Consider the following 14415-nt stretch of genomic DNA (forward strand, 5'->3'; position numbering starts at 1 on the left):
TGTGTGTTATTGTGAGTAGAGGCATCCGCAGGTGGGGTTTGAGGTGGTGGGTTGGTTTGGGGTTTTTTGTTTTTTTTGTTGTTTTTTTTTTTTGTTTTTTTTTTTAATCTTTGTCTGCATGTTTCTGTATCATGAATGAAGAGTGAAAGAAGAGTATGTTGAGAATCCTAATTAGCACGTTACAATGTATGGCCCAGCCTCTGTTTATTATTTGTAGTAAGCTGTGGTGTAAAGACGTTTTTGAAAAGCAGAATCAAAATGTGAAAAATAGAAAGGAGTTTATAAACCCAGGAAGATAAATCTCCTTTTAGATAACTATCATAGTTTTACATTTTAGAGGAACAGCCAGGTAGAGACTTGAAAGTTACTAATAAAAATTTATTCCATCATACCAGTGCCATGAAGCCTATCAAAGAGTCAAAAAGTCTGATGGAAGTGTGAAGGGAACCTCTGAGATGTCACCCCATGGCAGGGGAGCTGTGTGGATTCTTTGCTTAAGATGTTTTCTGTGAAGAAACTTTCCAGACTCTGTCTTATGATGGACAGAATCAGAGGAATTCTTTTGAATTTTTACTATAAGAGGTGTGTAGAACAAATCCCTGAAATAATAAGAAATTTCTAAGGTCAAACGGGACAAATCAACAAACAAAATTAAATTAACATTTCTGTAATGCGGTAATATCTCTTTATAGACCATAAAAGCAGCTTTTGTGTCTGTAAATGTGCCGTCTTATCCCTAATAAATCAGTTGGTGTGACAAGACACATGTTCATCTACAAACCCTGCTTTGCTGCTTTTCTGACCATACTTTTTCCGGCTATAAATTTTCAGCTCACTGAGAAATTCATCCGCTTTGAGTTACTCAGCATGCTACCTTCTGTGATTTACTGGAGGAAGTCTTCAAGACCTTTAAGTTTCATTAATTTAATTTTATATTGTGATTAAACACATGAGTTATAAAAATGCTGAGGCAGCATAATTATGCTAGTTTGTCTTCTATTTCTGCTGACTGGTGAGCAGAATTGCTTCTTAGACTACAGGTTGTCTCTGCTGTCTCTGTTCTTTCCTGAAAGTTTATTCCATATCGTTTCACTTCTACTGGGCTTTTCCATTCTCTCCAAGAAAGTCTGTGAGGTCATAACAATTGCTCCATCAGCTATGTGGTTATTTTATTTTTATTTTTATTATTTTTATTTTTATTTTATTTTATTCTTTCTTTTAAATCAATGTTTACTCTGGGGCTTGTGAGGCACTGGAACAGGTTGCCCAGAGAAGCTGTGGATGCCCCATCCCTGGAAGGGTTCAAGGCCAGGTTGGACAGGGCTCTGAGCAGCCTGGCCTAGAGGAAGGTTCCCTGCCCATTTTTGATGTCCCTTCCTGTCATTCCGTACTGTTCTTCAGATGGAGATCCACAATATTCCTTACGTTCTACTTCAAATGCCTCGGGTAGTTTAGAGGCTTAATATGGATTTTCTTCTGGCCTACAGTTATGTATCTAACTGTAGTGTGTATTAAATACTGTTTTACATTTTTGTAAGAAAAAACAAGCTCAAAAATTTTGTCATTAATAATCAGAATAACTGTCAGAGCTGGTATTTTCTATTGATTTTCAGTATTTGAGGTTTTTGGCTAACTCAGATTTGTCTCTTGAATCACAGTCTTTTTGTATTATTCAAGTATTTACTTCTAGATCTTCTCTTTTTTGTTGTGTTTTTTTTTTTCTCTCTGAGGTATGCTAAAGAGTACTTGAGGAAAAAGGATTTTTATTCCCCATGTATATAAAAACCCCTCTGCTAATGAAAGCCCTATTTTAGTGCATAGGATGATTTGTTTAAGTGTATAAATATGATTACTGATGTGGATTTTAACTACTTATTTTTAAAGTTTGCTTTGGATCTGTATATGTATTTCTAAATTCTTAAATGCATCTGTCTAAAGAAGATGTGTTATTTCATGATGCTTAGTGCATACTCCCAGAATTTCAAAAATCAAATGAATTTGATTATATGAATGTTACCTTAAAAAATAATACATTCTGTTAAGTTTGAAATATCTTTTGTGGTTTATACTGTCTCATTCTTGAAGGCAATTAAGAAACTAATAGGCTTGCACTGTGAGGAAGTCATGAGAGGTTAGTGAAAGGTATTTTATTTGAACCTACAAACTGGAAATGTTCGGTCATGGGAATAAATGGAAAACAAGATGTTGAATAATGGTAGAAGCAGTAAAATGAAACTGAAGGGAAACAAAGATTTCTGCAGGTGTAAAAATGAAAGAATTGTGAAGGAGGAAGTTAATTACAATTAGTGTAACTATGGGAGAGACATGTATTCCAAAGGGAGCTGCATATTTTAGTTCTGGCTTGTGCATTCATTTTACTCTCCCCCATGGTTTCCATATAGTTATAATTAATGATCATCCTTCTATAGTGAAGCAGCACAGAGGTGGTTCTACTTTCAGATCTAAATCTTCTCAAGCATGCTTTCCAACAGACTGGGAAATTACTTTAATGGCTTTTGGCATCGAAATATCACAACTTTGTGTGTTTATTATGGAGTAACTCGCAGGAAGAAAAGATAAAAGGGAAAGAATTACTTACAGTATGCTGTACAAAGGTCAGGAATGTAACATTCAAATCCTGTTGTATGGGTCAGTAGCATCTCAAGATCTAAGAAGCTTTTCAAATTAGGTGCTTTAAGCATGGTTGTAAACAGCTTTTTTTGTCTTATTTTCAGTGAGATATATGGTTAGTTACAGATTTCAATCCAATTTAAATACAGTTGTCAGAAGTTTGTGCTGAAACTTTTAAATTTGTATAGGCTTTGCTTGTAGTTTAAATGCAAACCTTTTTTAATCATGGTAATCATGAAGTATTTGGGCTTTTTCATCAGTATGGGGATTTTTTTTTTCTTGTTTTTAATTTGGGAAATCTGAAATTTTTAATTTCTACTATAAGCTTTGGAAAACTAATTATAAAGCAGAAGTGAAAAATTAAGTACTTGAGCACAATAACCAAAAAAAGGAAAAAAAAGGTTTTTTTCTGCAAAACAGTTTTTCTTCTCTGTATTTTAATTCCCCTATTTCATAGAAACAGAAAATATTTAATGCTTCTATAGCATGTTAGTTTTAATAAAAACCAATACTTTTAAAAAAATGTTGAATTATGAATTGTATTGTCATCAAAGACATTCCTGAACTGATTTGCATGTTCTATCTTTAATTATGAGATAAAAGTTTGTTTTGTTACAGTACAGCTGGAATTTAAAGACGCTACCTTTCTTACAGTAACGTAGGGGAAGAAAAATAAAGAAACCATACTCTGACTAGATGGAGCAGGGTTTTTTTTTCTAGAAGTTGTACTATGTGATATGCTTATTTCTTTGTCTTAATGATAAGTACCTATACGGGATGTAAAAATATGATAGTATCTCATGAATAAAGCAAGCCTTGTGGCTTTTTTGCCATAGATGCATATGTATCAGTTTCACTGGGAAATTGTAAATCACTGCAGCTTAAGGAATCCACTCCACAATTAAGGTTTGTTAGAAGTAGCGTTGCCTGTACAGTCACAGGTCATTCTCCTCAAATATGCTGCTTTTAATTCAGTATATGCAATTGTGTTAAAAAGTGCAAATACTGAATGGCACTTAAGTTCTGTTGTAAATAAGGCAAGAAGTCTGTAGGGTCCATTTCTTTCTTATTAGCTGTGAATGTCATGGGAGATTACAAAATGAGGGAGCATGTCATTTTGATTAAGAAATTTGACCAATGTTTCATAGTTTGGATTTGCAGCAAACTGCCACGATCATAGGCTTGTGCATACGATGTCACTGAAGAACAGTTATTTCCTCTGCCATCCATTTTTCTTTGAGAATTTATTTAATTATTCATTTCAATTGCAGTAATAGGATAAAATAAGAATTTCTTTATGGGTGGGTGAACTTATGCATATATATAGTTATTGTCCTATGTAAATTGTTGCTTAAAATAAGAATTTCTTTATGGGTGGGTGAATTTATGCATATATATATATAGTTATTGTCCTATGTAAATTGTTGCTGAGCTTACTTGACAGTGGCAAATTTTAGACATTTATCACTGAAAAAATTAAATTTCTGAATTTTTAAAAGTTCTTATATTTACACATAATTTCTTGGATAATTTTTATTACTTTTATATTTATCAAAGTTAAAGTTGAACCTTTAGCCTAGTTAAGTTATCCAGGTAATGTATTAAACTTTTAATGTATTATGTATTAAACAATAACCAATAAATAAGTCCTTTTAGAATCTGCATTCATATATACATTCTTTTTGAAGGCTCTTCCATATAAACAAAATACAGTGCTAGTGTGACTGTCTCTAAAATAGCCCTGTAATCATTCCCATACCTTAACACAAGCAAGGCCTGTGTTCCCAAGGCTTGCTTTAGGCTTGTTTGAGCACCCTATGGTTTACTCTTACCTCATTCTTGCTGTTTTGTGAGCCACTTGTTTGTGTGTATGTGCATACGTAGGCTTGATGCTTTAAAAAATTAAATGATAAGCGTAAACTAGATAATTAAAAAATGTGGTTTGGGACACATGTTCAACCTTTAATCTTTCATTTCCTATTCTCCAAGCACCTTTTGGATTTCTCAGGAAACTCCCTTATCAGGCATAAGAAAATGCTCATCAGCATCCTGTGCTCATTGTGCATATTGGATGCTAATTACTAGTCCCGTAATTTGGTATCACATGCACCGCTTCTCCCTGGCAATCTGCTTTGGTTGACAGCAGCAAACCTAGTGAAGTGATTACTCTGAGAAGAATTTGTGCTGAAGTTGTGTTCTTCATTGTTGCTAAAGTACATTTTTAAGAAGAGCTGTCATCTTAGACTTTGAAGACTCCTGTTTCACAGTAATGTCATACTCAAGGATGTGGCTTGTTCCTTTTTTTTCTGTATGTAAACCGCATTTATTGGCCAGACTTGTCACCTGTGTAAGAGGTTGCCAGTCTTGTATTTGGCATTATGCAAGTACTGCGGGTCAAAGACCTGTTGGTGCCACCTGGTTTACTTAGTTCTCTTTCGTACCCTATTTTGGTGGTAGAGTTATTGAAGTATTAAAGAAATTTTTCATCTTTCTCACATCTGAATTGTTGAGCGGTAATCTCAGTTTTCTGCAGTGTATGAGGAACTGATGTCTCTTGTTTACTTTGCAATGTGAGCTGAGAATTTCCCTATTTTTCAAATGAATTTATCATTCTTAAAAACAGGCCTATTTCTGTGTAGATACGTGCAGTAACTTATGAATACAAATTAAGGGCAAGTTCTGGACTACTTAGTGCTTGGGGGGAAAAAAAAGCCATTAAAATCTAGTCTGGAAAAAGCCCGAGCAGAAAATCTTACTGGCAAGCATGTAGGCCCGCTGAAGGGAGTCTCTCAATGACTTACTGATTACTGTTATGCAGAATCTGGAATTAGAGAATAAGCATATGAAGTATTTACTCTTTGGTGGTGGAACAAATTGAGAGTACTTGCTGGGTCATATATTGATTTTGATGTGCATAAAAATTAGGTCAAAGTAGTCAAGTTTATAGTGGTTTTGGAGATGGTGATTTACCTTGTTTTCCAGGTCAAAGGAGATTACAACATTCCCCATGTGCAGTAAAATTAATATTAATAAAGTAAAATTATTATTATACTGATGTTTAAAGATATTTATCTCACTTCCTGTTGAATCTTAAAAAATTGTGGCAGATCAGCTGAAAACAAGTGTAAGATAATTAACAGTATTAAAACAGACAAGGCAACAATATATCGTGTGTGTGCGAACACGACTGGTAATAGGGGAGTATTTGAAATGCAGTAAGGTCATGTTTACCTAAGCCTGGATGGATGAGATGATTGAGTTCTTGTTATTTTTTTTTTTTTTCATTTTACCTCTGTGACCGCAGTATCACAAAGAAAGGGAAGTTTTTACTTTGGTGATTAATCCTTGTCCTAGTTTTGGCTGGGATGGGGTTAATTTTCTTTTTAGTAGATGGTATAGCACTGTGTTCTGGATGTAGGATGAGAACTGATGTTCTAGTTGTTGCTGAGCAGCCAAGGACTTCTCAGCTTCTCATACTGGCCTGCCAACGAGCAGGCTGGAGGTGCACAAGAAGCTGGGAGGGGGCACAGCCGGGACAGCTGACCCCAACTGGCCAAAGGGCTATTCCAGGCCATATGATGTCGTGCTCAGCTTGTAACTGGGGGGAGTTGGCTGGGACACAGCCGCTGCTTGGGAATGGGCTTCGCGTTGGTCAGTTGGTGGTGAGCAGTTGGTTTTCATTTGCATCACTTGTCTTTCTTGGGTTTTATTTCCTCTCTCTTGTTGTTGTTGTTGTTATAATATTTTACTTCAATTATTAAACTGTTCTTATCTCATCCCACAAGTGTTCACACTTTTACTCTTCCAGTTCTCTCCCCCATCCCACTGGAGGGAGTGAGCGAGTGGCTGTGTGGGGCTTAGTTGACAGCTGGGGCTAAACCATGACAATCCTTAACAGCTCAAAAGCTATTTTTATCAGATAAATATGTAATTAGAATTTTTTCAATGAGAGATATTGATGTGGTTATGTACATATTTAATTAGGTAATTGTTACTGGAAGAATTTACATTTAAATGCTTTATTATGTCCTGATCTCCTTAGAAAAACATTGCCTTTGTGCAGCAGTGACTGAATAGCTGTTTCATAAGGGTTTTTGAAAACTGAGTTTGAAGTGGAATCTGTAAGATCATCTAGATGTGGAAATATTACTGTGCATCTCTGCGTGCAATCATATGCGTATAGTTTTGTAGTTTCTATACTTGCTGGTAACTTTTAGGTTAGGTCTATCTGAAGATAAAACATTTACAGTAGATTACAACTAAGTAAACTTTATACAGACAAGTACCTGTGCATGATGGACAGTCAGAATGATTTCCTTGCAGCTCTGCAAGAGCTATAGATTTTTGGACTTGAAATATATGGTAATACTTTTTATAAGTTAGGCAAGAGGTATGTTTACCCAAATTAGTGCTAAAAAGAAAGAACAATTTTAAGATGTTCAGAGAATAACTTTTCTAATGTTTATATGTATTTGTATATTGTATGTATGGAATGAATACAGTCATAATTTATTGATGATCTTACAGTCTGTTTTGGGCTTTAGCACTGGATCTTTCTTATACCACCATCCATTTTGTCCCCTACCTCGCACTCCAGTGAATTCATCTGAGTTCTGCCTGATTCTGAGTGCTGAGACACCATTTCAAGATAAAAAGCTAAAATTAAACATTAATAAGCCAATTAAATGGCTGTTTCTTTAAAAATTAGTTTCCTTTGAAAGAATGTAAGGTTTATTTAATAGAGATATTTTTTGTATGAGCTTGCTTAGTGTAATGAAGTAGTAAAACTATCAAGTTACATTCACTTCTTTCCCTCTTTATCAAGACTGAGTATTGGTGTTGGTATAAGTACCGGGTTTAGAGAAGTTCTGAATGCAGGTTGCCTTCTTGTGGGTTGCGTTTGAACACATGGCTGGACACAGGTGGCTATTTGGATGCATTGAGAGGGCTGCTAGTCACTGTAGCAACAACATTAATGCATTTGAGTGATGTCTTATGTTTTCAGTATTTTAGGTTTTTTTTCAGGACATGATTTCCTCATAAATAAAATCATCTCTTAAATTTTTCCAGTTCTTTAATGAAAAAATTTGTATTGGATGACTCTTCCTGTCTGTAACGGCAGATGGTTTTACCCATGAGCTGTACTGAAAAGGTGAAATTCAAGCATTTTTTAGAAGAAATCAAATACAACTGAAAGATCAGATACAAACTTAATTTTAACTTCTTGAACAACTTCCACCAAAATCATCAACTAGGCTTAATCTTATATTAAAACCTATTTTTAGTGGAGGCAAGCCATTATCATCTGTTTAACATGTTTATTTTCTACTGTCATTGGAAAAAGAAATTTGTAAGCAGTTGTAAGTAACACTTCTTTAATTTTTCATTTTATCCTTATGTCTCTGCCTTTGGGAGTGGATCCAGTTAAAGCTGTTTGGAAAAAGTTCCTCATTCTTTTTGCACTGTGAGAAGTTTCAGAAGCATACACTGGGAAGGAGTAAAGAACAGCTAATACTGTGCTTACAGCAATGCACATATTCACATCAGCATGCCATTAACTCCATGCTACAGCAGTTTTCCTCTAGGCAACTATTTTACTGTCTTCTACAATTACGTAGATAACATGATAAAGATCTCTGCAGGAAACTGAAGAAAATGAGAAACGTTGCTGTGAGACTTTGTAATCAGGAAATTCTATGCAGTGATTTTTTTTCCCCAGATATTGATACATGTACATGTTGGCCTGCTGTTTTCCCCCATATTCTTGTTATTTAATCTTTATATTACTGTCCATTCAGATTTCACTCACTGAAAATAAATTTAAAGCTATCTAAATCCAGAATTTGCAATTCAGTTTTCAAGCACAAGTCTTAAATTGAAATAATATCTCATGTACTTTTGAGATGGTTATTTTAGCTTCTGCTGCTGTTTGCCCTGAAAACCCTTCCGCTCTTTCTTTTCTAAACATCTCTAGCGTATTTATTTCTTCATGCAGCTTGATTGCTTTTCACCTTAAAAGTGCATGGAAAAAGAAGCACTTTGCACCATGTGCCTACACAAATAAATGAATAAATATTAAGTTTGTAAACTGTTATTTTTCATATTATCGTGCCAATCAAATGTTCCTTAATTGGAGCTTGTCATGAAAATGGATGGCCTTTTTTTATTTCAGCTGTAGAGTGAAAAAGGGTTATTCAGATATTCAGAGTCAGTTTTGAACTTCCTCAATAAAGTGCAGCAAGTTAAGGTGAATCGATGCAGCAGAAACCATTGCACATCACTGAGCACTTGCTTGTTTGGTGGCTCCTGTGATGCTGTGCCGCCTTTGTTAGATTTACTGTCTGGATGGCTTCCACAGTGTACCTTCTTGTTCAGTGTACCCCACAGTTTAATCAAAAAGTACTGGTTAATATAGCATATACAAAAATCATCTACTTAGCTGATCTAATGAAAAATGTATTTTAATATATCTCTAAGTAGAATTTACTCTTTGAAATATTTGGTTGCAGAGTTTTAAGCTAAAGTTTGAGGCAGTTGTTTTACATAGGGTGAATACTACCAGTGTGTAACTGAAATGCAGGTGCGTTGTCTTACACATTCAAATAGATTTTTTTTCTCTTTGTATTTCAAAACTTTATTATCTGATATTAGAAGAGATGACTCAGTGATGCATAAGAAGCACAATGGAAACAAGAATTCGACTGGAAGTAGCATATATTTAAAGAACATATAAAAAAATCCTGAATATTTATTTTACCTTTAAAAGACTTATGAAAATGCTAGAGATCAGTCAGTATAAGCCACAGAAAAGCATAATGTTCTTGGATGTCTCTTACAAAGGGAGAGCTGATGAGTGCTTCCTAAAAGTGCTATTTTTATTTCTGTAATGGTTGAGCTTCTGGCTCTGTGACATTATATTTAGTGACTATGGATTCTTTTAGTAGAATAATTGGATGGTTCCTAAATGCTATCTGTGTCTTTTGATTAACAGGATCACCCAAACTAGAGGAGAAAGAACTTGATAATAGTTGCCTTTCCATCTCTAATCTATTTATTTTTCTCCTGTGGAGAAATTCTAAATTCTATTTAGAATTTTGAATTTATGTCAGACCGATGTCCTTTTCAGAAGGGGCTCTCCTGACGTCCTCTTTGTGCTTGGTGAACATACTTGTGATGAAAAGGAGTTGGAACCATTCGAAGATGTTTCTTAAGAGCTATGTTCTACTTTCTGGGGGGAAAAAGAAAATTCTTTCTAATTTGATAGTCCTTCCTTACTAGGACAATTAGAATCTAGTTTTTGCAAGATATTAATGCTGGGATGTTTTTGCTGTCTGCATTGCTTTCTTGCACGCCTCGTTTCTCAAAGTGCTGCTGTTTTCTCACAGCCTGTCATTTTTGCTTGCTGCAGGCAGTTCAGTCGCAGGATGGGAAGTCTTTTGATGGGCGTTTAAAGTTTTATTTCAGCTAAGTTTAGACATGCACAGTTTAGAGGTCTGCATTCTGAGGCAGTCCTTTTAAGTTCCAAGTTAGAACTAATATTGAGAAAGAGGATTTTCTTTGGATGTGATTCATCTGATTTATTTTAGGTTTCGACTTTAGAACAAAGCAGCTAATACTCCATCACTACTTGGTTTTCTGTGTTGGCTGTGAAGGGAGGTGAAGACACCCACCTTTCGACGATTAGGTGTATCTTCAGCTATTTTGTTGGTTTAAATCCTGGTATGAGAATATAGCGTGAAATGGTAGATCTTGAAAGAGAAGTAAGATAAGAAAGATGAGAAAGAGATGATAAAAAGTCTTTTTCATTTGTTATCTTTTTCATTCCCACCTGTAGAAGAGTTATTGTGTTGTGCTACGGTTTATAACTTCCTTTTTGTTCAGCAATGTGATAGCAGTATCATGAAAAGAAAAGGTGCTCAAAGGCAGGAAATTTGCAAAGGAACACAGTAGCTAAGTAGTTGTAATCTCATTCTTTCAGCAACTGTTTAGTGAAGGAGGGCCTGCAGCCTGCTTCTTTCAAGGGGAATAAAGTTCAGTATGTCTGTGTTTTCTATAAATATGAGGAACTCTGGTTCATTTATTGTTTTTTCTGTAAACATTGTGAGGCAGAGAGTTTTTTTGCTGTTTAAAATATTAAAATGAAAAAAATTATAACTAGACTTTTTTTTCCCACTGGAGTACTGTTTTACGAATCTATAATAAGCATAAACTGTATAACAGTAAGATATTTTTATGAGTTAACACATATAGGATATGCAAAAAAAATTGTTCCTGCTGTAGAAGATACATCATTCCTCTTCTTTTCTGTCTGGAAAAGTCCTTATCTTCTAAATTAATGGGAATATTAATCCTTAATTTTCATTCCTGAGCTGTTAAAAAGGGATTCTATTCTGCAAATTGTGGTGTTTTCTTGTTTGTTTTAAAATCTCAAGGCACATCATGCTGGAGGTAGATAGATAAATACTTAATACCGATTTTTTTTTTGTTTTTATTCCCCGACAGGATCATATGAAACTTGTCATCTTAAATTGACCTTTTTTTTGTCCATGTTAAGGCTAATAATTTTCAGTCTTTCTGTGAGTAAGTCTTGTGAGCACTCCTAGGAACTTATCTGTTAGTGGACTTAGTAAAGGACATGTTGACATTAATAATAATTTGCTACTTTTTCTGGACTTTGAGGGATCTTTCTATTGTCTTCTTTTTGAGCTGGGGACCTGACATTTTAAGTTGGATTAATTTTGCCACATGTACATCACCTTAGCTACTTGTCTAAACTGAGTTAGGTTTCTTCATTGCTAGATGGTTTGGTTTTTTTCTTGATGTTGGTCTGTTGGTCAGTTGGGATTGGTCAATCCTTTCTTGGTATCTCCATTGTATTCAAGCATCTTCACCATGAAAAATCTTCTATCTTTTATGTTATGCTAGGCTTTTTTCTTAACATATTTCTTCTAAAGGGGTTAGATTTAATTAGTGAAATGAACCCAAGGTTGTCCTAGAACCTGTCTTTGATGAGGGGAGTTTAATAGAGAAAGTGATGGGAACGGCACAGGAAGGTGGTGGAGGGGAGTGTTACCTCCCAGTTACTGCCTACGTTACCCCCGTTTTCCACAAAGCATTGTGAGAATTTGCTGTCCATTGCTGGGAGAGGAGTATGGTACTGATGTCTGGGGGGTCTGTCCTCCTTTTTGCTGTGAAGAAAATGCTGCTGACATTCGGTAAGGAGTTTCTTCCTCCTCACAAAAGGATCTAGTGTTAAAAAAAATTTGCTGTTGCAGTCTGCTACTCTTTCTTCATTGTTTTGCAAGGCAGTTTCATATCTGAGTTTCTTGTATAGGGTATTTAAAATATGTTGGATACTTGTTTGTTGATCTTCTTTTAGAAACTGGGTTTTAAAAACTGTACTCGAATGCAAACGTAAGTGACTACTGGTGCATTGTTTACAGTCCTGACACCCCAGAGACCATGGTGTGCTTTTATTTTATGGAGTACCTGCTGCAATCCCCTGGTTTACTTTCCAGGTTTCCCAATCTTAACTAAAGTTCTATTAGCACAACCTAATCTCCTTGCGTTACAGCTATTAATATTTCACAGTCCAAACCCAATGATCCCTTAGAAGATGCTCACCCACATATAGACACCAGTGCAAACAAGAATGCTTTGGTAACACCTTGCTACCGGTGTCTACAAGTAGTGGTAAAGTTGCTGGTTGTTGGTATGTTAAAATTATCTTATAATGTGTAATGCTCATGGTTATTACCAATTGACAAATAAGTGCTTTAAGGTAGCACAATCAAATGGGGCAACCTAAAGATGTACTTAGGCTTCCATAAGGACATACTGCAAAGCTATGAGACAGATAATAGAGGAATTTTAAGATAGCGCATTATTCTTGGTTAACCTTGCAGTTGTGTAATGGAGGAAGTTCTTTCTTTGGTATATCACACTCTGTTTAAGTAGAATCAAACACCTCTCTCTTCTGCACCTTCCCCTCCTTGCGAAGAAACTCGGGCTGGGAAGGATGCTGCTTTGCTTCCTATCTTGATTCAGTAAGGCACTGTGAGCTGCTGCAGGAGGGAAGCTGCAGCCTTTACTCAGAGCATCCCCAGCTCGTGTTGACCTCTCTTCTGGGGCTATACCAGAGATTTACGAGTTAGCTGGCAAGGCAGCTCGTTCTGTGCTCTTTCCAAAGTGGATTAATTCAGATGCTGTGGTTTATTTGCCAAAAAACGTGGTAGGAGGAGGTAAAAATTCAGTTCATAGCAAAATATGAATTTCTTTTAACGCACTTGTGTGAAAGACTCAGTTTCCACGAATTAGACATCATTGGGATTCTGTGCTTTTCCAGTATTGAGAATCACAGAATTTTCTTGGGGTGGGGGGGTGGGAATCATCTGTCCCCTTTTGTCTGAGTTCCTTCTGATTCCAAGTGCTTGCCTGGAAAACAAATCCTCCTCAAAAAGCTGTAGTCGGCTTTCTAAATAAATTTCACTGGTTTTCTAGAAAGTATTTTTCAGGGCTTTTTCTTCTATCAAGACTGGCAACACATTTTGCTGTGCATAATGCAAACACAGACATGTTCAGCAGAGATTGTTCATACATAGCTTGAGGGCTCTCAAAGTGCTCTGATGATCCTTTCTCAGGTGTGAAACGCTTAGAATGAAGTAATTTATTATATATTAATTCTGGCTAACCAGGCATGATTTGAGATTTTCACAGTCTGCAAGAAATTAAGTATTCATTAACGTTTAAAGCCATTAGATGACACATTCGAGCAATAAATGATTCATTTAGTCCCTGTTAAAGTAAATGTGTGTTGAAGTTTCTGACTAGAAGATATGTGGTGGTTGTCTTTGTTTTCAATTATTTTCCTCATTCTTGCTTTCTTTATTCTGTGCACTTCATTGACTTGTCTTTTTCTTTTTCTAAAACAGAAGAAGAGGAAGTGGAAAATTTTGATGTTTCCAGTCTGCCTGAAGAAGTGCTGCAGAACATAGAAGCTGACAGTTACTGGTGCATGAGCAAGTTGCTTGATGGTATTCAGGTAAATTGATTTTTCCTGTCTGTAAGTAGTGGAGTTAACTGATTAATGTTATGGCTCTGAACTGCTTTAAGGTTGTTGAGAAAGAGTACATCTATTAAAAACAGGGGAGAAGTAGATTTTCCAACTGGAGAAATCTGCTTCAAGTTTGCCATGGTATTAAGGAAGAAAAAGGGGAAAAAATAGAAGTGCAACTTCTTTTCATAAATACATCTGCATGTTTCATTGTAGTATGGTGTTCTAGAGCAGTGTTGAAGTCTCCAATTCTAGACTCATGTTGTGCACCTCGGTCACCAAGCATGGAGAATGTTTGTTCAAGTCTCTAATTTAAATGGTCTCACTGTGGTGATGAAGAGCTGGCTTATTTATACTTCTTAAAGTCATTAATATAGCGACCTATAAACAATTGCTGTCTTAATAGTTCCTGAAATTATCTTCATATTTTTAAAACATCTATTTAAACTTTGATAATCCTGCTACTTCATTGAGCGTTTGAATTTTTTCTATGTGGAGAAGCTATAAATGCAGGTATAATTTTCTGTTAAATGCAGCAAGTTACAGACCAAGAATGGTGGATTTGTGTGTATGTTTGCATTCATCAGCATGTAAGTTTATGAAGATTAGAAGGATCTACAAGAAATAGTAAATATAGCTGAACACCTTGCATTTAGGTGGAATCCATATGGTCTGCCATAGGTTAAATGGGAGTCTGAACATGTGTATTTGATATTTAGCATATTAAAACA

At 35.5% G+C, this 14415-nt stretch overlaps 1 protein-coding gene across 1 annotated transcript in view; it reads left to right on the forward strand.

Moving 5' to 3' along the window:
* TBC1D22A (TBC1 domain family member 22A) overlaps positions 1-14415 on the forward strand; it is a gene marked incomplete at its 5' end in the record, with an annotated part of 157499 nt that overhangs the window by 65829 nt on the left and 77255 nt on the right. Inside the window, one exon of the mRNA XM_035897844.1 lies at positions 13563-13672. Within this exon, the coding sequence (XP_035753737.1) occupies positions 13563-13672 (110 nt within the window). The remainder of the gene's footprint in view (positions 1-13562; positions 13673-14415) is intronic.

This window comes from Egretta garzetta, unplaced genomic scaffold, assembly GCF_000687185.1.
Source record: "Egretta garzetta isolate BGI_Z169 unplaced genomic scaffold, ASM68718v1 scaffold37, whole genome shotgun sequence".
Classification (NCBI taxonomy): Eukaryota; Metazoa; Chordata; class Aves; order Pelecaniformes; family Ardeidae; genus Egretta; species Egretta garzetta.